This window comes from Petaurus breviceps, unplaced genomic scaffold, assembly GCF_028583685.1.
Source record: "Petaurus breviceps papuanus isolate PSGF00001 unplaced genomic scaffold, PetGlider_PUasm1.0 38, whole genome shotgun sequence".
NCBI lineage: Eukaryota > Metazoa > Chordata > Mammalia > Diprotodontia > Petauridae > Petaurus > Petaurus breviceps.
Genome location: NW_027186304.1, coordinates 84,993,696 through 85,020,767, shown reverse-complemented (window position 1 = coordinate 85,020,767; position 27,072 = coordinate 84,993,696). Strand labels below are relative to the sequence as shown.

The 27,072-nt window shown below is 37.7% G+C and overlaps 1 protein-coding gene across 2 annotated transcripts in view; it reads left to right on the top strand.

Moving 5' to 3' along the window:
- Nucleotides 1-467: 467 nt before the first annotated feature.
- Nucleotides 468-27,072, top strand: part of CUNH8orf89 (chromosome unknown C8orf89 homolog) — an 88,213-nt gene continuing 61,608 nt past the window's right edge. Inside the window, exons 1-3 of one of the 2 annotated variants that reach the window (XM_069100118.1) lie at nucleotides 468-707; nucleotides 4,302-4,353; nucleotides 13,153-13,200. In XM_069100118.1, the coding sequence (XP_068956219.1) occupies nucleotides 560-707; nucleotides 4,302-4,353; nucleotides 13,153-13,200 (248 nt within the window). In that variant the 5' untranslated portion in view covers nucleotides 468-559. Of the gene's footprint in view, nucleotides 708-791; nucleotides 950-4,301; nucleotides 4,354-13,152; nucleotides 13,201-27,072 lie in introns of those variants that run through there. The other variant, XM_069100119.1, reaches the window with a different exon arrangement.

Here is a 27,072-nt window from a genome sequence, read left to right as displayed (position 1 = left end):
CATTTGGCTGATTACAGATGCTGTTTCCGCTTTGGGTTCTTAACTTCTGGCAGCTCTTTTCATGGATGAGCCAAGAACTGAGAGTGGCCTATCCCCATATTGGGGAGCACTTCTCGGCTTGAAGTAGAACGCTAAACCTAATGCCATTTGGTCAATGAGATGGCTCATTCGCCCTGCATCCCTAAGCCGCCGGAAGAAGTAGCCGCTAGCCGCTCCCACCCTCTTCTCCCCCGCCCTCCCTGGGTCCCCAGAGACTGCTTTTCGTTGGTCCTCAGTCCTGAGGACTAAAGCTGCTCTGGGGGGGCCTCGGGCCCCGCCTTCCCACCCCTCCCGCGCTCGCGCCCAGGGCACCTAGCAACACGCGCGCTGTGTGGGGGTGGGGGGGGAAGGGCGGCAGGCGGGGGCGCCTGCCCTCGGAACCACCACCTGCGGGCAGGGCCCGCTGACTCCGCCCCCACCGGGGTCGGCTCTAGCGCAGCTGGGGGTGAGGGAGGACAAGCCGGGCCCCGGGAGGCCTCTTGGCCCTCCCCATGGGGCCCTGGGCCGCCGGCCCGGGGGCATGCCCGCCCTGGGAGCGGCGACTGTGAGCGTGTGCTCGTCGCTGGCCGCGGGAACCCGGCTGCCCGCTGGAACCGGCCGCTCCGGGCCCGCCGGAGACAGCCCCAGGATGAGACGGAGCGACCGCCCCCTGTGGAGCCCCGAGGATGGTGAGTGCGGGCGGGGGCGGGGCGAGGAGGCGGGGGAAGAACGAGGAGGGGAGAAAGGGAGCCGAAGGGGGCGGGGCGAGCTCGAGTCCGAGCCCTGAAGGGGCAGCGGCGTGGCGCGACTCTGGTGACCCTCACTGGCACGGAGCAGATTAGCCCCAGTTCATTTCCAGAGGAGGAAACTGAGGCGGGCCGGGTTCCGCATCGAGGGTTGGAAGTGCAGGTGGTCCGATTCAAGTTCATGGGTAATGATGGCTCGGGCATCAAGTCCCTTTGGATGGGATGTGGACACGTGATCCTGCTAACCCTGCTCCGCTTTCACCAACTTGTACCCCCAACTAAGAGATGTGGGGCGGGAGGAGACCCTGGATGAGGGGAAGCCCTTAAGGCTGAAGCAGCTTTTAGATGCTGTGCTGGCATCTTGATGACCTTTGGTAATGAATGAATGGAGGAATATATTGAATTATAAACAAGAATTGCTAAAACTTAAGTGAAGACCCAGACGTAGTTTGATAAGAGATTCTACAACACTACCTTACATTTATATGATCCTTTAAGAATCACGAAGGTCTTCTTCTTAACACCCCTGTGAAGTACAGGTGTGTATTCTTCTTGTTTTACGGAGAAGGGAAGCCAGTGACTTGTTTAGGGTTACGCAGCCACTAAGAGTTGGAAGTGCGATTCCAGCACCGGTCTCCAGAGTAAAAATTGAGCACCCTTTCCTTGATACATTATTTTTCTAGAAAGGCATAGTACTGCTGTCTAGATAAGATAGATGAAATGTCAGGAGGTAATAGGGAAACACTGATAAAGGTAACACTAACAATTTAGTGAACTCAAGTTTAGGTACTTATAGGTTAGATTCGTTAATGAGGAGGAAGAATACAGGTGGTTCTGTTGGCATATAGAAATGAGTTCATTGAGGAGGACACCCAAATTAAAACTGTGAGGGGAAACAAAGCTAGAAGTGTCTAAAAGGAGTGTAAACAAAAATAATTGGCAAGGTGAATTTAGTTAGGAGAAAAATAAATTAGTGTGCAAACTGAATGAGAGGATTAGTGAGTAAATTACAGTGAAATAACATTTAAGGTGATGACAGTATATATCCCTTAAGAAATTAGGGGAGATGTATGAGTATGGCAGGGTAAATCTGTGATGATATGCACAAGGTATAAGTAGTATGGCATGAATGAGTAGCTTGCCAATAGTGAATTTCAGGAGACACTTCCAGATATATTTAAGTTGGGGGTGAGAGATGATCTACAAGTAGATGTAAGTAGATATAGTTGGAGAGGTGGAGTGGAAGATATAAAAGTGAGGAAGCAGGTTGGAAAAGCCATGAGGAAAACATGTACAAACATGTAAAATAGACATTTATCTCAGGGCTAAATAAAATAAAGGTATTTTTGGACAAAGGCCTGAGAAAAGTTTTAGACAGGAGTAAAAGCTAAGAAAGTCAGAACTACTGGGAAGTAGTGAACTTATAGCTTGTTTTGATGTGATGTATTTGATTCAGGCAGTTTCCTGAACTGCCCAGATCTTGTTTTATCTAATTTTTAAGTTGCTAATTTATATTGTCATTAAATGTATGGCCTACCTATAAAGACTTGGGTGCTAAAGGGATGGATATATTTTTTTTTCTTTCAATAGGGGTGACCCTTCCCATTAAATCAATTGTATAACTTTGGGAATGTTGCTTTTGTGGGGAGCAGATATAAAAATGTATGCCCTTGTAACTTTTGTAACTTTAACCAGTAAATCCACATTTGTAAAAGCCAAATATTGCCTGCTGTCCAGAAGCTAAACTGAGAGATTGGGGCACAAAGAATATAACCATAGAATCTTAGAATATTTGAACTAGGAGGAATCTTAGATCAACTTGTCCAGCTATCCTATTTAGAAGAAAAGGAAGCTGAGACCCAGAAAGGTGTGAAATGACTTGGTCAGGGTCATATAACAAAGTTAATTAATGGTAGATCTAGGCCCAAACCCCAGGTATCCTTCTTCTCAGTCCAGTGATCTTTCCACTGACTCTCAAAAGTACATCATTATGAGACTGCTAGGCAGTCCAGTGCATAGAACACTGATCCTGGGAGACAGGAGGATCCAAGTTCAAATTCTACCTCAGATGCTTGACACTTATTAGCAGTGTGACCCTGGACAAGTCATTTAATGCTTATTGCCTCCAGCCACAAAAAAGTGAAGTTATATATTTAAACAATAAACATAAAACTCTGAATTGTTTTATATAGGGTGAAGATTACTTCTAGCAAAAAATATAGTAAATTTGTTATTTCTCTGTGATTAGGCAATAATTAAGCTTTTATTTTTTTTTTTAGTAATGAAGGATTCTCATCAGTTTTTAATCATTTTTAAAAAGCAACAATTTAAAAAAAAACAGACAATTTTGCTAGAAAATTATTTTTTGGGGAATCTGTTCTGTTATTTGAAGACTTCAAAAGATATTTAATGCTTTACAATTAATCACTTATTAATTTCAAATGACACATGAATACTTAGTAGTAAATATGTGGCATTTTCTATCCCTTTGATCTGAATTCCCATAAATTCAGAGAAAATAAAGTCATCTTTATTTTTTTTAAAGCTAAGAAAACTTAATCTGAAGAATGATTTCACAGCATGGCAGCCAAAAAAGTTAATGTGATCTTAAGCATTTTAAAAAAAGCATAGTATCTGAACAAAACTTGATCGTGACATTATACACTGTCCTGACCAGATCACATCAGGAGTTTGTTCAATTTGGTGTATCACATATTAGGAAGGACACTCATAAAGAACTGAGGTGAGTACAACCAAGATAGTAAAGGGGTATGGAGACCATGCCATGTAAAGATTGGTTGCAGTAATTAGAGATATTTAGCCTGAAAAAGAGAAGATTTAAAGGGCATATGATAGTATTCAAGTATTTGAAGGGCCATCAGATGAAAGAGGAATTAAATTTATTCTGCTTGTCCCCGAATGGGGAGCAGTGGGTATGCAGATTTTGGCCTGGTGTAAAGAAAGACTTCCTAACAATGACAATTATCTCAGAGGGCAGTGTGTTTCCATGACAGGTGGTAGAATCTCCCCTCATTAGAGGTGCAGGGGATTCTTTTGCAGATATGTTTTAGACTTAGATGGTCACTGAATTCTGTTCTGGTTTTGTGATTTCAGTAATTTGTTTTGATTGGTTCCAGAGGCCAGGACTAAGAGTAAGGGGTAGAAGTTGGAGAGAGATTTAGTCTTGATTTAAGGAAAAACTTTGTGACAGACATGTTCAAAATGTAATAAGTTGATTCAAGGGATAATAGGTTCCTCCTCACTGGAGGTGGTGAGCATTTGTTTAAGCTACTGAGATTTCTTTTCAGATACAGGTTAGAGTAGATGACTAGATGAACTTGGAGGACCTGTCCAGCTGTGATTGTGAACTGAGCTGGAATGAAATTAACCAACATAAACAGGAATACCCAGCTAATGATTTGTGAAAGCTAGGTGTTGAGCACAGAATTTTTGTCTGTCTCTATAAGTAGAGAAATTATAATTCACACTATAATTATAATGTCTTTTGGAAATTTTAAAAATATTTTTATATTCTAGAATCATACCCATCAGAATTAAATTACTTGCTGTCCACATGCAGTCTAAGAAGGTGAGCATTTATGTTGTGACTTATTAAATATTGCATTGTTGAAAAAGTTTATTTGCATAAAACTCTTTCCACCTTATACTTTGAATAAATGTCTACATTGTGTTTATATTCTCAATGTTTATGTTCTCAATGTTGTTAAAATCAAAAGGAACTTAAGGTTTGTCCTTTTCATTGAATTACATAATTGCAGTATGTATGACCAGGATTCTTTTTTCTCCCCAAATGAGGGTAAAAATCTCAATTCTAGGTTCAGACAGCTTGAATTATAAACTGATACTGTTATCCAGAGTTCAGATAGTGGTAGATGTGCTGTCATGCTGCCAGCATTTTAACTATGTCCTGTATCTCTGTACAGTGGAAAGGGCAAGAGTATGGATACCTGGCTTCTGGCCCTGACTCTGCAAATAAATTGGATATAAGAACTAGAACAAAACATTTAACATCCAGTCATCAGTTTGTTGTTTTTTTTTTTTACTTTCAAATATTATAAGTCCTACCATTTATTTTTGCCAATGGAGAGTGGAAGGAAATGCATAGAGAAAAACACCCCTGGATTTGGAGTCAGAAGACATGGTTCACACCTTTATGACCTTGGCCTAGTCACTTGTTCTCTTTGGATTTTAGTTTCCTCATCTGTAAAATGAGACCCTTAGGTTCAATGACCTCTGAGGTACTTTCTCCCTCTAATTCTATGATTCAGTGACACACTGGTCTAAAAGGGACTAATGTACTTTTTCATTCCCCACCCCCACTCCGTACCCTTGAGCATTCTGTTGCCATCTTCCTTGAATACTCTTTCCTCTTTTGAAGTTTAAACAACTCAATTATACCACCCTCTACCCATCTTTATTGCTACCATCTACTGATCCCCCCAGGTCATTCTTCTGACCTCCTCACTGACATAAGCAGCTGACTCACAATTTTCCTCTCCACCCCAAGCCCATGCCACCCTCCTCAGAAGTATTGTTCTGACTTTTCTAACATCCTAGTGACATAAGTCCTTGTAGCAGTAAGCACCCCAGTGTTCCCAGGGTGGCTGCCAACACAGGTTCTTGGATCTGCTTTGCTAAAGGAAAACAACTCAAAAAGGGTTAACAAGCTTACTTTAATCAATCAAACATATCATTTACCTAGTTCAGGGGGAAAAGGTCAGCACCCCTAACTTCAGAGTATACAGACAGAATTATCAAGACAGAGAAACAGATCAAGCAGACAGGTTTCCAAACTGTCCAACCATTATATCCATACCAAATCACAGTTATCAGATAGGGAAACATCAACATCTGGGTTTTTCAAAGCCGGGGGGCTCTGAATGGCTTCCCAGAGTCTCATCTGATCAAATAACACCACACTTCTCAAAGTGAGTCCCCAAAACAATGCCTCACAACAGAATTTATATAGCCTTCTCCTGGCTCAGAGAATATAACAACTTTCTTGACCCACTGCCCAATCACAAAGTATCTCCTGAAAAACAAGCCTCCCACCACAGGCTCCAGGTGCATTAGGTGCCTAGGGGAAGGGAAGATCTTAAAAATTTACATTCCCATTACAGTCCTCAACCATTCCAAGGAATTCTTACCCCCATCTTGACTGATCTTACCAATAGCAGTCACACACTTAAAAATTGCATGACCTCACCATCTTATGAATTATATGACCTCCAAGGTAGAGTATTAGAATTTCTATTTTCTGACTGTAACCTCCTATTTTTCCTACCCTTTCATTCATAGTAAGCTATTTTTCACTTGCATGATGATCTCTCATTTCTTGACTCCACCCCCACCCTCCCATTATGCTCCAGGTTTGCCTCCTTCATTTCAACTTCACTTGTCTCTCTGCAGCCACCTTAATGATTGATTAGTTCCCACTCTTGAATCCCTTACTTTTGTCTTTCCCAAACTTCTTTTTAATTCCCTATAGCAATGTCATAAACTTTTTCCTCTCTTCAAGCTCTTACTCCTACACTTGAAACATATGACCTGATCTCTCACTTATTTAAGAAAATCCGGGTTATCTGAGGTCTCTTAATTCTTGCAGACATGTTGTGATGTCCTGTAGGCATCTCAACCTAAACATGTCTAAAATAGAACTCGTTTTGCCCCCTAAATGAGTTCACGTAAAAGCTTTTTCTTGCCACTTTTATGTGAGATGATTTACCCCATTGTACCTCTCCCTATCTTCTCCTCCTGGTATATTCCTCTCTCACCCCTTAAATTTATTTTTTAGATATCATCCCTTCATATTCAACTCGCCCTGTGTCATCTATTTTTCTATGTATGTATGTATGTATGTATCTATCTATCTATCTATCTATCTCTCTACCTATCTACCTATCCATGTACCTACCTATTTCCTCCTTAATAATGAGAAAGGTCTCATGAATTACAAATATCGTCTTTCCATGTAGGAATGTAAACAGTTCAGCTTTAATAAGTCCCTTATGATTTCTTTTTCCTGTTTACCTTTTTATGTTTCTCTTGAGTCTTGTTTTTGAAAGTCAAATTTTCTGTTCAGCTTTGGTCTTTTTATCAAGAATCCTTGAAAGTCAGGGGTGGCTAGGTGGCAAAGTGAGTAAGAGAGCCAGCCCTGGAGTCGGGAGGACCCAGGATCAGTTCTGGCCTCAGATACTTAACACCCACACAAAATAACTGGTTGTGTAACCTTGGGCAAGTTACTTAACCCCAATTGCTTTAAAAAAAAAAAAAAGAATGCTTGAAAGTCTTCTATTTCATTCAATTTCCATTTTTCCCCTGAAGGATTATGCTAATTTTTGCTGGGTAGGTGATTCTTGGTTTTAATCCTAGCTCCTTTGACCTCCAGAATATCATATTCCAAACTCTTCTATCCCTTAAGTAGAAGCTGCTAAATCTTGTGTTATCCTGATTGTATTTCCACCATGCTTGAATTGTTTGTTTCTGGCTGCTCTTAATATTTTCTTATTGACCTGACAGCTATGGAATTTGGCTACAATATTCCTAGGAGTTTTCCTTTTGGGATTTCTTTTAGGAGGTGATCAGTGGATTCTTTAAATCTTTGATTTTGCCCTCTGGTTCTAGAATATCAAGGCAATCTTCCTTGATAATTTCTTGAAAGATGATGTCTAGGCTCTTTTTTTTGATCATGGCTTTTAGTTATCCAATAATTTTAAAATTATCTCTCCTGGATCTGTTTTCTAGGTTAGTTGTTTTTCCAATGAGATGTTTCACATTGTCTTCTATTTTTTCATTCTTTTGGTTTTGTTTTGTAACTGCTTGGCTTCACATAGAGTCATTAGCTTCCATTTGCTCCATTCTAATTTTTAAGGCATTATTTTCTTCAGTGAGCTTTTAGACCTCCTTTTCCATTTGGCCAATTCTACTTTTTTAAGCATTCTTCTCCTCACTGGCTTTTTGGACCTCTTTTGGTATTTGGGTTAGTTTATTTTTTAAGGTGTTATTTTCTTCAGTATTTTTTGGGGGGTTTCCTTTAGCAAGCTGTTTACTTGTTTTTCATGATTTTCTTGCATCTCTATCATTTCTCTTCCCAATTTTTCCTATACTTTTTCTTACTTGTTTTTCAAAATCCTTTTTGAGCTCTTTCATGGCCTGAGACCAATTCATATTTTTCTTGGAAGCTTTGGATGTAGGACCTTTGACTTTGTTGTCTTCTTTTGCTTGTATATTTTGATCTTCTTTGCCACCAAAGTAAGATTCTATAGTCTGAGTTTTTTTTTTTTTTTTTACACTCTTTGCTCATTTTCCCAGTCAATGACTTGACTTTTTAACTCTTTGTTAAGGTAGGACTTTGCTTCCAGGAAGGAGGGCACACTGTCCCAAACTTAAGGGGTTTTGTGCAACTATTTACAGAGACAATTCTAGGGACCTGTAAATTTTCAGTGTTTCAAAGGTGGTATAATCAAAGGAGAAGTGTTTACTCCTCTCCTGGCCTGTGCTCTGATCTATGAGTGACCACAAGCACTCTTTTCTGCCTTGGAACTGTGAGGAGGATTCCCTCTTCACTACCACCACAAACTCTGCCTTGCTAGTACTTTTCCTTGCGCCAGGATCATCACCCAGGTCTGGTACCCAGATCCAGGCATAGGCAAAGCAAGAGAATCCTTCCTCAGTGCCAGCCAAAAGATCCATGCAGTCCCCCTCTGATCATCTCCATCCCCCACTGTTTGTGGGCTGAGAGATCCAGAAACATCCGCTGCTGCCACCTCCCCTACCCTGGGGCTGGGGCCAGACCATGCTCCTGTTCACCCATGTCCCATGGACCTTTCCTATTGACCTTCTAAATTGTCTTTGGCATTTGTGAGTTGAGAAGTCTGGAAACCACCACAGCTGCCAGTGATTCATTGCCCTGAGGCCTGCTCTGTCCTGTCTGTTCCTGTGCAGCCCACGCTGGACTGTGCTTCTGTCTCAGACTGGTGCAACAGACCCTTCCTGTCTACCTTCCAGGTTGTCTTGGGCAGGAATTTGTTTCACTCTCTCATTTTGTGGTTTCTCCTGCACTAGAATTTATTTGGAGTCACTTTTTACAGGTATTTGGAGGAGTTTGGGGGAGAGCTCAAGTAAGTCCCTGTTTTTACTCCGCCATCTTCCAATATAATCTTTATGAGGAAAAGTCTGACCATATCAATTGTCCACTCAGAAACCTTTAGGTGTTCCCTATTGCTTCTAAGATAAGATAGGGACTCTTTGGCCTAACTTTTAAGAACCTTCACAACTTAGCCCCCACATGTCATTGTAGCCATATTTTATACCTCTTACTTCACTTCATGAACCCTCTGTTCCTACAACACTAGACTGCTAGCTGAACTATATACTTTATCTTTTGTATCTGTGTATTTGCACAAATTATTTATCTTCAGCCCAGAGACTGGGCATAACCAAGTATTCCTTACTAGACTAAGTAATAGATAGGTTTGTCCTGTTTTAGAACTTCTGTTATCTTGTTTTTTTCATTGCTTTATGGTTTTTCATTCTTTTATCTGGATGTTCTTGAGTATTTTATTGTTGTATCCTTACCTGTGTGGACCAGTATTCAGGAGCATTGAAATAAAGGTAGGGGAACAAACAGTAACATATTCAATAATATTGAAGTGAAACAGTAAAAACCAATAAATCATCAAAGACATTGAGATACAAAGGGGAAAACCCTCATGGCGGAACCCCACCCCCACCCCATCCACAGCTGAACTAGTTTTAGCTGAAAGAAGCCAAGTGAGACCTAATCTGCTTCAGCCTAGAATTTAGATTTTTACTATGCCTTGACTGCAGTGCACAGTCACAGAGAATACAATTCTAGTCATAATATTTGATAACTGTATTTCAGTATAATTCCTTTAGTTTCCTTTCTAGTCATATATATATTTTTTCCATTTAAAAACATTATTCTTACAGAAGAGATCGATAGGCTTTACCAACATTCATTATCTATTGATACAAAAATGGTTAAGAACCCTTGCCCTACAAGAGCTCAGTATTTGACAAAAACTGCTGGGAAAATTGGATAGTACTCTGCCAGAAACTAGGCATAGACCAATATCTCATACCATATACCAAAATCTGCTTAAAATGGGTACATGGGTACCCTTTAAAAATAAAGGGTGCTGGGGCAGCCAGGTAGCGCACAGCAAGTAAGAGCACCGGCCCCACTGTCTGGATGACCTGGAGATTGAATCCTGGGCTCAGAAACTTAGTGCCCACCCAGAAACACCTGGCCGTGTAACCTTGAGCAAGTTACTTAACCCCAATTGCTTAGGGGTGGCCAGGTGGCTCAGCGAATAAGAGCACCAGCTCCAGTGTCAGGATGACCTGGATCAAATCCGGGCTCAGATACTCAGCACCAAACCCAGAAATAACTGGCTGTGTAACCTTGAGCAAGTTACTTAACCCCGATTGCTTTAAAAATAAATAAATAAAGGGTGATGTTGCAAGCAAATTAGGTGGTCAAGGAAAAAAAGTTATCTGTCAGATGTTTGGCTAGGTGAAGAGTTCAGGACCAAACAAGAGACAGATGGGTTTACAAGAGGTAAAATAGATAATTTTGATTATATAACATTTAAAAGTTTTTTACACAAAACCAATGCAACCAAAATTAGAAGGAAAGCAGGAAATTGGGGGGGAATTTATGGCAAATTTTTCTGATTAAAGTGTCATTTCTCAAACATATAGGGAACTGAAGCAAATTTATAAAAATAAGAGCTATTTCCCAATTGATAAATGATCAAAGGCTATGAACAGGAAGTTTTCAGAGGAAGAAATCAAAGCCATCAATAATCATATGGGAAAATACTCCACCAAACTGTGTTTTCCTTTGACCTAGCAATGCTGCTTGGGGTCTGCTCCAAAAAGATAAAAAAAAAAAGAAGGACCCATAGTTATGCAAATATTTATAGCAGCTTTTTTGTGGTGGCAAAGAATTGGAAACTGAGAGGTTGCTTATCAGTTGACGAATGAACAAGTTGTATAGAATTGTGATGAAATACTCTTGTGCTACAAGAAATGGCAGAGGAAATGGTTCGTTCTTAGATGTCTGCTGGACATTTTTAACTGAATGTCCCATAGGCATTAAAATGTTTAAAACAGAACTTGTCTTTCTTTGACAAATATACTTCTTTTAACTTCCTAACTTTTGTGATGGCACCATCGTTCTTCCAGTCACCCAAGTTCACAGCCTTAGAGTTATCCTCAGCTCTTCCTTCTCCTTCATCTGCTTCTCCAGTCAGTTGCCAAATCCTGTTGACTTTTCTTCTGTAACACTTCTTGTATCTGTCCCTTTTTTTCTGAATACACAATCACCACCCTACTTGGGGCTCTCATTAGCTGTGGCCTGGACTATTGTGATAGCCCCCTAATTGGTCTGCCTGCTTCCAATATCTCCCCTTGTCAGTGTGCCCTCCACACAGCTGCCAGATTGATCTTCCTAAAATTGATCTTCCTGTCATCCTTTTGGTCAAGAAGCTTCAGTGGTTTCCTGTTGCTTCTAGGATGAAATTCCTCTGTGTGACATTTACTAAACTTTACAATATGACTCCATTCAGTCTTTCTGGACTGATCACAACACATTTTTTTCCTTCATATACTATTTCCAGCCAAAGTGACCCACTTACACTGTATACAATATTTCACCTTCTACTTCTGTGACTTTTCACAGGCTGGCTGCCATGATTTTAATCATTTCACTTCTTACCTGACTCTTGGAATCCCTAGCTCCCCTCAAGGCACAGCTCAAGTGTTCCTTCCTACATTAGGCCTTTCTTGATCATCTCAGTTATTAGTTCTTTCCCTCTGCTATCTTGTATTTATTTTGGATATATTTTGCCTTTACTTATCTCTGTATGTTCATAAATATGTGTATCTATATTCACTATAATAATGTAAGTTCATTGAAGGCTGGAACTATTTATTTTTTTTTTAAATTTTGTGTTCCTGGTACTTTGCATATAGTAGATGCTTAATAAATACTTATTGAATTGTATTAAATGGAATTTCAGCTCCTACACTGATACATTCATTCCTTTTGGGTACAAGTTCTTTCCCCTTGGGTTTCTTCTGTCACCAGTCATTTCTTTGTTCAAAATTCTCTCATCTTTCAATTTTCTTCTTTCCACTTTTGAATGCAGTATTGACAAACATTTAACACATATATGATTGCTCATATCTACACATAATATGTATACACATTACAAGGGAACAGAGAAGAGAAGGTGTTATTCATTACACTATACTTTTAGGTCCTTACTGTAGGAAACAGTATTTTGGGAAGTTGCCAAAATACATATCCCATTATTTAATGCATCAGTGGATAAGACTAGATAACTAATAAAGTATGTAGTACACTAAATGATTTAAATAGTAAACTGTAAACTCTGCACTTGCTATGGGAAAGTCCAAAAGTGAGTATTTCAACAAATAGACCATCAATTGGAATGTAGTACACTTTTAGTAAACAAAACCCCCATCTGGGGTTTTAGTCTTTTCAAAAATGAAAATTTACTTTCTCAGTACATTAGACAGCTAGCTCTATCAGAACATTATATTCATTTGGTGGTGTGTTGAGTCTGTCATTTGATTAATATGAAAACCATTTAACATCTATGGTTTGTATTTTATTGTTTAGTGTTCAGTTAAGTAGAAAAAACTCTATTTCCCAGATCCAAGAAAAGAAGTTTTGACTTTCTTTGAGCATGATACCCACTGACTCAATTATTTGTTTCTCATAAGATGTTTTTTATGTTTAGTGTTTAAATGCAAAGTTTTCACATTACTTTGGGCAATAGGATTGTTAGAACATTGATAAGATGTTGTTTTATAGACTCGCTGCTTGTTGATTCTGTGTTCCATGATGTGCATAGTCTACCACTCATCTGGCATTGTGATACTACTTTGTAATATATTCATTCATAGATAGATGTCTCAGCTCTCCTCTAAGCAATAAGGCATAGTCTTCTACAAATTTGTTCCATAAAGCTAAGTGTAATAATAATAGTAGTAACAACAATAATTAATATTATTTGTATCTGTAGAGTAATTTGATTGTTTAAAATGCTGTACATACGTTAAGTCATTTTCACAGTGACCCTGCAAGGTAAGTACTATCTTTATTCCATTTTACAGACGGGGAAACTAAGGCATAGAGAAGTTAAATAACTAAGCTCATATAGTTAGTAAGTATCTGGGGAAGGAATTGAACTCAGAATTTCTTAACTCCAAGTCCTGTGTTCTATCCATAGCTCAATCTAGTTCTCTACAGTGCTTTATATATGGTAGGTGGTCCCTAAGTATCTATTAATTGATTGATTCCTTTATACAGGAAATTCAGATTGAGTTTACTGCAGTATAATGTTATAGATTCTCAAAGGTAAGTAAACTATTTCTTGCCTCTACATTTGACATTTGTAATTAAATTTTTCAGTCTATTTAGGCACCATCTAGAACATTACTTCTCTAGTATATAAAATGACATTTCAGTGTTAGATGATTCATTATTAAAACTACTCCTATCTGAAACAAAAAGGCAGTCAAAGTATTATTTCTTCACCTGCACCTATTAATCAGAAAGACATTTGCTTCAGCACTTTACTTCACTTGGTACAACCTCAAATGGAGCATAATAGTCAGTAAACATTTATTAAGCATTATATATGATAGCCACTATGCTAAGTGCTGGAAATACAAAAAGAGTGAAAAGACAGTTCCTGCCCTCAGGAAGCCCACAATCTAATGGGATCTCACAGTAATTGTTGTTCAGTCATTTTCAGTTGTATCCAACTCTTCATGACTCCATTTGGGGGTTTATTGGCAGAGATACTGAAGTGGTTTGCCTTTTCCTTCTCCAGCTCCTTTTACAGATGAGGAAACTGAGACAAACAGGGTTAAATGACTTGCTCAGGGCCACTGAGCTAGGATGTATCTGAGGCCAGATATGAACTCAGGAAGATGAATCTTCTTGACTTTAGACTCTGTACTATATCCACTGCACTACCTAGCTGCCCTCAGCTGATATTGTTATAGCTCTGTAAGGTTTGCAAAGCAATTTTCATATTAACTTCATAACAACTGTGTGAGGTAGGTGCTATTATTATCATCACCATTTTATGGAAGAGGAAAGTGAGGTTCAGTATTTTGCCCAAGTCTCATAGTTTACATATCTTTAGACATGAGTATATTTATGAAGTTTTACTATATCTACAACCAGGTGGCACAGTGGATAAAGTGCTAGGCCTAGAATCAGAAAGACTTGATTTCAAATATGGCTTCAGACACTTAATGGCTGTGTGACCCTGGGCAAGTCACTTACCCTTGTTTGCCTGTTTCCTCACTTGTAAAATGAACTGGAGAAGGAAATGGCAAACCACTCTAGGATCTTTGCCAAGAAAACTCCAAATGGGATCCTGAAGAATCAGACATAAGTAAAACAATTGAACAAGAATAACAAACGTGTATGTCTCACTGTCTCAATATATCTGTTTTTGAATTGGAATTTGGACTCAGATTTTCCTAACTCTAAGTCTAGCACTGTGCACTACAGCACACTGCCTTTTAAAGTCATACTATTTAATTGATAGGTGTAATTTTTTTTTTTCAGTAAGGAAGGAAAAGAAAACTTACTTGCCATGTTTTTAAATTCTTAAGAAAAGGTAATGAACTTTTTTTTAAGACACCAAAATTTTAGGAAAACATTTTATAACAAGTTAAATAAAGACAGTTCATTCATTAAAAAATAAGTATACAGATATATCTACATATATATATAATATTACTATATATATCCATATAAGTTTCAAATTAAATGAGCATATTTAATAATTCTTCAAATTTTCAAAATAAATTTCTGTGCTTTTGATTTAAGCCAGCTAGATCAACCCTTATGTCTACCAACATTCAAGCAAAACCAAGTGAAAACTTGTCAAACGAAGTAGTAATATAAATCAGGCATTTGTGTAAGAAAAAATTGTTCAAACCTCTGCAGATTTTATATATACTGCTTCTAAAGATTTACTACATACACTATTGCAAAGCTAATTCCCTATACAGATGTCTCCTTCTTGCAAACAGGTAATTATATCATCTGTACATTACATGTTTAGAACTAGGAAAGGATTGCCATATGCAGGTTTCTAGAATTGCAAAAACTGGAAAATTTTTTGCAAAGAAAAAAGGAAAACAATAGTTTCAATATTGTTAAACAACAAATTGAAAAAAATATTTGATATTCTTCATCTTGGTATTAGTGCTTGAGGAAAAGCAGGTTGAATTATAAGGGAGAGTAAGGAGATAGATGGGGATTTTTGTGGATATTTGCAAGGGACTTTTTGTGTACTTCCAAAAACTAGAAATTTATAGTATTTACTCTTTAGTAGATCTAATTTCATTTTAAAAAATGTGTACTTTTAAAGACAAGCATATACTATCATTAATTTTTACATGATTTCTTAAATACCCTAAAAGCTATGATTTTGTCTGTGTAGGTATTTCTTCCACTGTTCAGTCTCATCTCTCTTAAGTGAATAGTCTTTGAGAATTTTTATAGCCAAAAAATCTATCGCTATGTGACCAACCCAATGATGAGGCTTTCTGACCAGGGCCAGTTTTCCCACAGTAGACATGAAGGCTCCTCTCAACCTATACTTCAAGCTTTTCCAAGTGTCAGGAAGGACCTTCCAGAGTTTGGGCTTGCCAGAGAAAGCCTTTGAGAACTCAGGATCACCCACATGCTGTAGTGAAGCATTAGAATAGGACTTTAATGAGAACCACATTTAAGGTTATATTTGGATCCACAAAAGGTATAAGAGGGAGACAGATGGCTTTGAGGTAACAGGCAAAGGAAAAGAAGAAAGGGGGGTTTTCAGAGTGCTTGTGGAGAAAGAAATTAGCTTTATTAGAATTAATTTAGGTGTGAGTGCTGCAAGAGAAAGGAAAACTGGTTATTTACAAAATCTTCCAGGAGGTGGTTGGGAAAGGGCTTTAGGACAAGTAATTCCCCAGGCACCAGGTGTCACTGTTGTTGTAGAACCGCCACAATTTAGTTTCAACCTACCTATCCAGGCATATTTCGTATTCCTCCCCCTGAAGACCATAGTATCTAGAATGAACTGTTGGTCGAACCTCTTGTCTGAAACTGACTTCTAGAGAGGTTAGCTAAGTTGCTTAAGGTCTCAAAAAAGTAGTAAATGCCAAGGCTGGGATAATCTTTGTCCTCTGGCTCCAAATCTTTCCATTATACCACACTGCCTTCCTTATCTTCTAGCGAAACAGCATTACTTTTGGGCCTTATTTTGGTCTCTGTCACTCTTGCTCATGCCATTGTCCATACCAAAAATGAATTCCTCTGTGTCCCCATGTCTGTTGAAACACCATTCTTCAAGGCTTAACTCATATGCTACCTCCTCTTTGATGACTTCTTTGACCTTCTTATTAATCTATTTTTCACTACTTATTTTTAGTTTCTTGTCTTAGATCTTCATTTGATTAACACTTATTCTACTTTGTCCATTCCCTCAAAATATTTGAAAGCCTCTGTCAATGTTCATATAATATTAGTGACTTTTGTTTGTGATCTAGATTAAGTCAGTTAATTTCTATGTACCTCACTTTACTAATCTGAAAAATCGGAGAATTTCAAGTTTCCAACTTGAAAGTTTTTTGATTTTCTAGTCTTCATTCAAGGCTACAATCAAGGACCGCAGAGCAAACAGCAGCACTGAATATTTTTTCCTCTAAAATTTAGGAAGGAAAAAAAAGGTAGGCTGTGTTTTGTCAGACAAGTTTCATCTCTCTGCTAAGTTTCATTGACTTTCAACTTTTTTTGCTTTTTGGAAGACAATTGGGGTTAAGTGACTTGCCCAAGGTCACACGGCTAGGGTTTTTTGTGTGTGTGTGTGTGTTAAGTGTCTGAGGATGGATTTGAACTCAGGTTCTCCTGACTCCAGGGCCGGTGCTCTATTCACTGTGCCACCTAGCCACCCGACTTTCCACTTTTGTCTTTCCCTCCTTTTAAATTTGAGAATTGAGATGGGGAGAGTCTTAGCACTTTTGATTCAAGGACTTTCCAATAAGTAAGAGTTTGCATGATAATTTGATGGAGATTACTTTCAGAAACTTAGGTGTTTTTATTTTATTTATTTGAATTCCATTTAATGATTCTGTTACTCCTCAGTGAGATCTTAAAAACTTTCTTGATGCTATGTTTTTTTTAATGTTCTTACATTAACCTAAACAACTTTCCATTAACATACCAGTATTACTTTATTGTGTTCAGTCTCTAGACATGAACTGATCAACCTTTTTAATCTTTTTAGTACTATCAGAAATGTGGACTTAGATTTACTCAGCCTTGGAGCCTTATGAATTAAAGATTTTAACAAATTTATTAAGATTTTATTTTTTTGATAAAGAAAATTTGCTTTTGCTTAAAGCAGAATTAACAGTCTTCTTCAAATCACTGTTAACCTGCTTTTGTAGGAATTAATTTATTAGTACTTCTAACCCATATATCTTTATAGGTTAAGAGTCAATAGTATATTCACTTCAGCCCTTGGCTCCTAAAGCACATTTGCCTTTTTTTTTTTTTTCCTCCTGAGGAGTCCAGAGTACTAAGTCTGATAAAATCATTCTAATCCCCTAGTTTGAACTTTCACAATGAATGAAACTTTTCCAGCCTCTGAAACAGGACTCTATATTGACTAGAGAATGAGTTAACGTAGTTTAGGTTACCACAGAATGTTGTCCCTAGCAGTTATCATTTGAGTACTATATTAAAACATATATAGGTTATGAAGTAATATTTAAAGTAGTACTGGAGATCCACACTTTAAATATCACTATGAGTTATTTTTCCTCTCTTCTCCTTTTAATTGTAGCTAAGTTCATTTGCTCCTTTAAGTTACTTTTTGGTTACACTTGACAACATTCAATTTAGAAGCTACCTTTCCTTGCTGAAGTTAACCTTCTGAGTGGGTGCTTTGCAACTCCCATTAATCGAGGGAAGGTATAGATTATCTCTTTTGTACTACCCTTCTGCCATTACTTTTGCAACAAATTCCATAAGATTCTAAACCCATGTCAGTGCTGAAAGTACCTTAAATATATAGTTCAGAAACAAAGTAGATTCCCATTGATTGCGAAATAACTAAACAAATTAAAGTGAATGAATGTAATACTCCTATGCTGGAAGAAATTATAAATGTAAAGAGTACAGAGAAGCATGAGAAGATTTATGCAAACTGAAGCAAAGTGAGGTAAGAACAATATTCAAAATGGCTACAGAAATATAAGTGAAAAGACTTCTAAACTCCCCCCCTCTACTTCTGTCTCCTTCCCCGCCCCCCCGTGAATAATTATAATAGCTAACTAGGCTTGGCTCCAAATAAGAGAAATGAAACTTCATGTCCCTCTTGTCTTTGAATAGGTGATGGACTATGGATGTGAAACAATGCAGATACTATCAGATTCAGTTATTGTATTGGGTAGTTTTACAGAACTTTTTCTCTCTCTTTTAAAAAAGTTCTTATGAGAAATGGCTCAGGCTAGGGGGCAGGGATAACCTGGGAAATGAAGGTAATGTAAAAAGCAAAATATCAATAAACTTGTTTTAAATAAAAATAAAATTTTGCTCAATTATATGCTAACAAAACTGATCATTTAAAGGAATAGATGAATACTTAGAAAAATATAAAATACCAGAGCGGCTAGGTGGCACAGTGAATAGAGCATGGGCCTGGAGTCAGGAGGACCTGAGTTCAAATCTGGCCTCAGACACTTAACATTTACTAGCTGTGTGACCTTGGGCAAGTTACTTAACCCCAATTGCCCTGCCTTCCCCCCTCCAAAAAGCAAATATATATATATATATCAGTATCAGAAAAAGAAATTGAACAAGACATAAATGAACTCTCAAAAAGCCCTCTAAGACAAGACCAGATGGATTCACAAGTGAATTCTATCAACCTTTCAACAAACAAGTCATTCTAATATTACATAGACTATTCATAATAATAATAATGATGATGATGATAGTAATAAGGCATTCTTCCATTTTTATTCCTATGGTACAAATATGGTCTTGATATTTAAACCAAGGAGAGACAAAGCGGAGAGTCTTCCCTAAAGAACATTGATGCAAATATTTTAAATAAAATTTTATCAAGTAGGCTAAAACTATATTGGAAATATATATACTATGAGTGAATTGGGTTTATAATGGAAATGTAGGGTTGGTTCAGTGTAAGGAAGACTTATAAATATAATAAGCCATGCTAATAACATAAATAACAAAAATCATATGATTATATAAATGCTGAAAAAAACTTTCAACAAAATCCAGCTCTTAATTCTAGTACAATTCTAGAAGTAAGAATAAATAGACCTTCCCTTAATATAGTAAATAGCATTAACCTAAATCCAAAAGCAAACATTATTGGTAATAGAGAAAAGTTAGAGGCTTTTCTAGCTAAGATCAAGGGTAAAGCAAGGATGACCATCATCATCACTACTATTTTAATATATTGCTAGAAATAGTAGCTATAATGAAAAAAATGAGGAAATAAGCATAAACAAAAGAAAAAAGATTTATTCAGATGATATGAAGGTACATGGAAAGAAATTCAACTGACATTTGTTGGAATAATTAATAACTTCAGCAAAGTTGAAGGCTATCACATAGATCCACATAAATCATCAGCATTCCTGTACATAACCAACAGCTCAGCAAGAAGAACAAGAAAGAGAAATTCCATTAATGATAATTGTAGAAGCTATAAAATACTTGGAAGTGTATCTTCCAAGCTTCACCCAGGGACTATATGAATCTAATTACAAAACACCATTTGCAAAATAAGACAGACTGAAATAATTAGAGCAATATTAATTACTCATAGGTAGATCAAACCATTATAATAAAAATGACAATACTACTGAAATTAATTTGATTATCCAGTGTTGTACCATACTCCCAAAAGAATATTTGATAGACCCCCCAAAATAATGCCTCATATGGAGGCATAAAAAGTCAATAATCTCAAAGATAATCATGAAAAAAAGTGGGAAGGACTAGAGTATCAGTGTCAGATCTCAAACTATACTACAAATCACTAATTAAAATTATTTGATACTGGTTTAAAAAATCTCACGTATTAATGTATAGAAGCAAAAAGTAACATATTGTTTGATAAGCCCAAATATCATAGTTCCTGGGGGAAGGACTTGCTATTTGACAAAAATTACCAGGAAAATTGGACAGTATTCTGGCAGAAATCAGGTTTAGCACCATACTTCATACCATAAATCAAGATAACCTCCACATGCATATATGTTAGATGTAAGAAGTCACGTCATAAATAAATTAGAGAAGCCAAGGAAGAAATTGCTTTTCAGATTTATGGATAGAGGAAGTATTCATGACTAAGCCTGATAGGATCACAGAAGATAAAATGGACAATTTTGCTGAAAAAAATAGATTGAAAGTTGTTGCACAAAGAAATCTAATGTAGTTAAAATCGAAAGGAAACAGATAATTGTGAAAAAAAAATTTACAAGAAGTTTCTCTGATCAAGGTCTCATTTCCAAACCTATAAGGAGGTGAGGAAACGGAGGCAAACAAGGCTAAGTGACTTACCCAGGGTCATACAGCTAGTAAGTGTCTAAAGCCAGATTTGAACTTAGGAAGAGGAATTTTTATAGACTCCAGGCCTGGCACTCTATCTACTTCACCCCCTAGCTGCCTGCCTGGTACATTGTAACTGCTTGATACATGCTTTCTGAGGGGTGGCTAGGTGGAGCACTGATCCTGGAGTCAGGAGGACCTGAGTTCAAATATGGCCTCAGACACTTAACACTTACTAGCCGTGTGACCTTGGGCAAGTCACTAAACCCCAATTGCCCTGCCTTCCCCCCTCTAAAAAGCAAAAAAAAAAAATGCTTTCTGACATACTAAATTAGAGGCATCCCTTAAAGTTTGAAGATGATAGTATCATAGATTGAGAGCTAAAAGACACTTTAGCAGTTATCTAGTCCAACTGCCTTGTTTTATAGATGAGGAAACTGAGTCTTAGAGAGGCTCAGTTTAAGGATAGATAATATCAGAAAAGAAAATATTTGATTTACATTATGGATAGCAATTATGCCCTAAGATCACTAAATTCCTATTCATCTCCAAAATTCCCTCTAAGGGCATAGAAGCTAGAAGGTGATTCTCTGATTGTAAGACCAAGAAGCTGATAATTCCTTGAACTTGAAATGAGTGGGCAGAGGTTGTAAAAACTGTTTAAAAAAGGATGCAAGGCAGTGGTGGGGGCAGGAGGAGGTGGATTCCCAAGAAGCACACTCTGTAGCCAGCTCTTTGGATAGCAGTTTCCTCACCTACAGCCATCAGTCTGTATCTCCGTCCATTACAAGATTAGACCTGGTGGTCTTGGGACCGCTGTGACAGTTTCTCCTTGATGGAGGCTTTAAGCTTATAGAACATACTTATAGAAAAATACTGACAATAGCATTTTTGACAGTTGGTGCAGCTGTGTACCCCAAATAATGTTTTGTCTACCGCCAGCTTTTTTTTCCCTCTGACATAACAGGGCTCCAGAAGCAGTGAAAGCAGACTTGCAAATTCATCAGAAGCAGGAGAAAACTGCACCTTGGTCAAACTTTACAATATGTATGTAATATACAGCATTATTCATTTGATCCTCACAGTAATCCATGAAGGAGGTCCTATTATTATCCCCATTTTACAGGTGAGGAAACTGAGGTAGACAGAGGTTAAATGACTTATCCAGGGTTACGCAGTAACTAAATGGCACAGGGGAGAGTCAAACCCAGATCATCTTGACTTCAAGTTCAGTGCTTTATTCACTGTACCATGTAGCTTCCTCACATTTGCCTCTATACAACTTCTACCCATTGTTTCTAATTCTAGCATCTGGAGCCATACTGAACAAGTATAGTACCTCTTCCATATGACAGCTTTCACAAAGCAGCTAGGTATTATCCTGGGTAAGAACAGTGGATTTGAACTCAGAAAGACCTGAGTTCAGATCTTGTCCCAGTTACTAGCTGTGTCACTCAGGGAACATCACCTAACTTCTCTGTGCTTCAGTTTCCTCAGCTGTAAAATGAGGTAATAATAGCATTAACTTCCCAGGGTTGTTGTGAAGAACAAATGAGATTACATATGCACAGCACTTTGAAAACCTAAATTACCATATAAATGCTATCTATCTAATCCTATTTACTTGAAGACAGCTATGTGTTCTCTCTGAGTCTTTTCCAGGCTAAAAATGCCCAGTTTCTTCAATTGACACTCATATGATTTTACTCTGTACCCTTTACCATCATGATAATCCTCTTCTGGGCATTCTCCAGTTTATCAACATCCTTTCAAACTCAGAATGGCACTTAGATTGGAGTAGACTGTTCCAGATGAGGTTTGAACAGGAGAAGGGGGCTATCACCCTTTTAAAGGCACTATTTGCCCAGGATACTGCATCTTCCTTCACCTCTTCTTTTTTCTCTTCTTTCTCTTCCCTTGACACCATTGCTCTGAGTTACCCTGGGCTGTTCTGGTTCCTTGATCCCCATTAGCAGCTATAAATATCAACTGTGGCAAACATTGATGACAGAGAACCATCTGAACTTGACCAGAAAGTTAAAGTGGGAGAAAAAGAAACTGGTGAAGATATAAATAGCAAAGTTCAACAGCTTGTTGTTCAGGTGATTTAGAATCCTCAAATTCTTGCAGCCCTCTAAGAAATATTGTATGGTTGGGTGGGAACATGAACTGTTGCACTGAAAACTTGACAAAACTAATTAAGCAATGTGTCAGTGCCCGCAGAAACCTTTAAGTTAAATGTGCAGATAGAAGCCACAGTCTATGGGGAGTTCATGCCCTTCAAAGTATGCTCTTCTTTACAGCTACTTTTTGATAGAAGAAGTGAAATTAATGCAATTTATGAACCTACAGAAGCAAAATATGCATAGAAACCAGATGATAATGAAGAAATTTCATAAAAAAAAGATAAAAGAGAAGGCTAGGTTTGAAGAGGAGAAAAAAAGATAAAGAAAAAGAACACCCTAAAGGAATTCCTGAATTTTGGCTTTTTAAAAAATGCTGATTTGCTCAATGATATGGTTCAAGAACATGATGAACCTATTCCAAAGCTCTTGAAAGATGAAATGAAGTTCTCAGCTGCTGGCCAGCCTATGAGTTTCATGTTAGAATTTCACTCTGAACCCAATGAATATTTCAGTAATGAGGTGTTGACAAAGATATATTGCATGTAGTCGGAGCCAGATAGATGATTCAGATCTCTTCTAATGTGGTGAACCAGAAATTATGAGGTGCACAGGTTATCAAGTAGATTGGGGCAGGGGGAGGTAAAAAAATACTACTTTGAAAACTTTTAGAAAGGATATGAACTTCCAATGGCAAGATGGTGGAGTACGACAGGAACCCCCTGGACCTCTCCCAAATTCCCCTCCAAATAACATTGAAACCCCCTCAGGATTGATTTAGGAGTGGGTGTAACAACAATACAGTATTCATGATGCCTATGGTGACTATAAGTATGCTGATATGGTTATTGATCACAAAATGTGACAGGCTCTCTACATGGAGGAACATAGCTAGAACATTTATTCAAATACCAGAAAACAGACCCAAAACCAGAAAGTCAAAACCATCACAGTAGCCATGGAGTTGGCACACATAGTTAATGCAGTAAACACCCACATTCTCAAGCCTTCAAAACAAAACAGGCTACCTCAGGCAAAGAATCTCCTCGCCTCATTCATAGTAACTGCTCAGCCTCCACACGGCTCGTTCCCAGCAGCTCTGGCCCCATGCAGCTCCCGTCTCTGACAGTCCTCAGCAGGAGTCCTTAGCAGAAGTTCTGGTGTTGTGTTCTGTCCGCTGGCATCACCACCTCTTCTAGTCACTATGCTGGCTCCAGGCCAGCTCCTCATTGGCTCTAGCTCCCTCCTGCCCCACCCCTTCCTGCTATGTCAGCGGGTTAAAAGGGCATGGAAGATCTTCAAATCCCATTACCATTACAGTGGTGAAGCAGCTTACCAGCACATCAGGAAAGGTGTTTCTCACTGGGGTAGGAGGGGATTGAAGTGGAGGGCAGCAGCTGCAGGCATTACTGCAGGATTCTGCAGCAAAGCTCTAAGCCCCTGGGCAGTCCACTAGTGAGGCCCTACCCTGGTGTAAGCCAGAAGTCTGCAGCACAGCCAGATCCTACCTCAGCAGTCCCATCCCCAGCACAGGCCCCCAGTGAGGCCTCACCCCTATGACTGACCAGCAGCCAGATCATGCCCCAGGGCTAGCCAACATCAAGATTCTGTCCCCAGGATTGGTCAGCAAAGAGTCCCTGCCTCCAAAACAATCCAGCAGCAAAGCCTGGCACATGAAGCTTGGGACAGTGAAAGAGCAGAGCCCAACTCTCACATAAAAATGCCAAATAACAAAATAGGCAAAAGTGTGTGTGTGTGTGTGTGTGTACACACGCATACACACATGAGCAAAAACCAAAATCTTGACTATAGGAAGTTACTGTGATGACAGGGAGGATCAAAGTATAAATCTAGAAGAGAACAACAATGCCATAATGGCTACATATGAAGCCTCAAAGGAAAATGGCATTTGGTCTCAGGCCCAGAAAGAAGTGGCAGAGCTTAAAAAAGATTTGAAAAAGCAAATTAGAGAAGTAGAAGAAAAATTGGGGAGGAAGAAGGAGAGTAATATAAGAGAAAAAAGAGTCAATAGCTTGGTAAAAGAAACATCAAAAAGTGGAAAAATATATGTAAAAATTCACTGAAGGAAATAACACCTTAAAAAATAGAATTGACTAAAGGAAGTACAAAAGCTCATTGAAGAAAATAATTACTCAGAAATTAGAATTGGGTAAGTGGAAGCTAATGAATTCATGAGAAATCAAGATAGGACAAAATAAAATAAAAAATAGAAGAAAAATGTAAATTTTCTCATGGGAAAACAACTGACTTGGAAAATAGATCCAGGACAGATAATTTAAGAATCATTGGACTACCTGAAAGTCATGATCCAAAAAAACAAAATGAAGCAAAAACCAAAACCTGGATAACATTTTTCAAGAAATTATTGAGGAAAAGTGCCCTGATATCATAGAACCAGAGGGTAGAATAGAAATAGAAAGAATCTACCAATCACTACCTGAAAGATATCCCAAAATGAAAACTTCCAGGAATGTCATAGCCAAATTCCAGAGCTCCTAGGTCAAAGAGAAAATACTGCAAGTAGCCAAAAAACAATTTAGATACAATGGAGCTACAGTAAGGATTATATAAGATTTAGCAGGTTCCACATTAAAGAACCAGAGTGCTTGGAATATGATATTTTGAAAAGCAAAGGAGTTAGGATTACAATCAGGAATCACCTACCCAGCAAAACTAAGTATAATCCTTTTTTTTTGGGGGGGGGAGGTGAATGGATTCTTAATTAAAATAGAGGACTTTCAAGCATTCATAATTAAAAGACCAGAGCTGAATGAAAATTTTCATCTTCAAATACAAGACTCAAGAGAAGCATAAAAAGGTAAAAAAGAAAGAAAGAAAACTTAAGAGCTTCAATAAATTTAAACTGTTTATATTCCTATATGGCAAGATAATATTTGTAACTCTTAAGAACTTTATTACTATAAGGAAAGTTATAAGGTTTATACATAGATAGAGGGTATGGATATAAGATGACTTTGATGGGATAATACCACCAAAAAACTAAATAAAGGGGTGAGAAGCAAGATTGCACTGGAAGAAGAAAGAGGAAAATACAGAATGAGGTAAATTACGTAAAAGAGGACTGAAAGAGTTTTTATAATGGAGGGAAAGATGGGGTGGGGAGGTGGACAAAAGTTAAACCTTACTATCAAAAGAATTGGCTCGAAGAGGAAATAACATACACACTAAATTGGATATGAAAATCTATCTTACTCTATAGGGAAGCAAATAGGGACATAGATAAGAGAAAGGGGAGGTATGGACTGATAGAAGGGAGGGTGGATTGGGGGAGGTAGTGATAGAAATAAAACACTTGTGAGGAGAGACAGGGTGGAGGCAAGAGAGAAAGAAGAATAAACAAGGAGAAAAAATAGAATAGAGAGAAATACATAGTTACCATAACTATAAATATGAATGTGATGAACTCACACATAAAATGGAAGTAACAGAATAAATTTAAAACCAAAATCTTACGATATATAATTTACAAGAAACACATTTGAAGCACAGAGACACACAGAGTAAAGGTAAGGGTCTAGAGAAAAATCTGTTATGCTTCAGCTGAAGCAAAAAAAAAAAGCAGATAGCATTCATGATTGCAAAAGCAAAAACAGATCTAATTAAAAGAGATAGGGAAGGAAACTGTATCTTGCTGAAATAGGTACCACAGACAATGAAGTAATATCAATATTAAACATAGATACACTAAATGGCAGAGCATCTAAATTTTTGAAGAATTAGAATGAATTACAGGAGGAAATAAACCATAAAACTATACTAGTGGAGGACTTCAACTTTCCCCTCTCAAAATTAGATAAATCTAATAAATAAGCAAGGAAGAAGTTTGAGGTAAATAGAATTGTGGAAAAGTTAGATATGACAAATCTCTGGGGAAAATTGAATCAGAATAGAAAAATACTTTTTCTCAGCAGCACATGGCACCTAAACAAAAATTGACTGTATTAGGACATAGAAACTTAACAACCAAATGCAAAAATATTAAATGAATCCTATTCAGATCATAATGCATTAAAAATTACATTCAATAATGGGCAGAGTAAAGATAGATAAAAAATTAATTGGAAACTAAATAATCTAATCCCAAAAAATGAGTGAGTCAAAGAACAAATCATATAAACAATTGATAATTTCATTAAAGAGAATGATGACAGTGAGACAGCATACGAAAATGTATGGGATATAGCCAAAGTGGTATTTAGGGGACAATATATCTCTGATTGCTATATCAATAAAATAGAGATAGAGAAAGTCAATGAATTGGGCATGCAACTGAAAAAAAAACACTAGAAGAACAAATTAAAAATCCCCAACTAAACACCAATTTAGAAAGCCTGAAAAATCAAAGGAGAGATGAATAAAAATTGAAAGTAAGAAAACTATCAAACTAATAAAACTAGAAGCTTGATTTTATGAAAAAAAAATAAATTAACTATTGGTTAATTAGGTTAAAAAAAACTAAATTAGC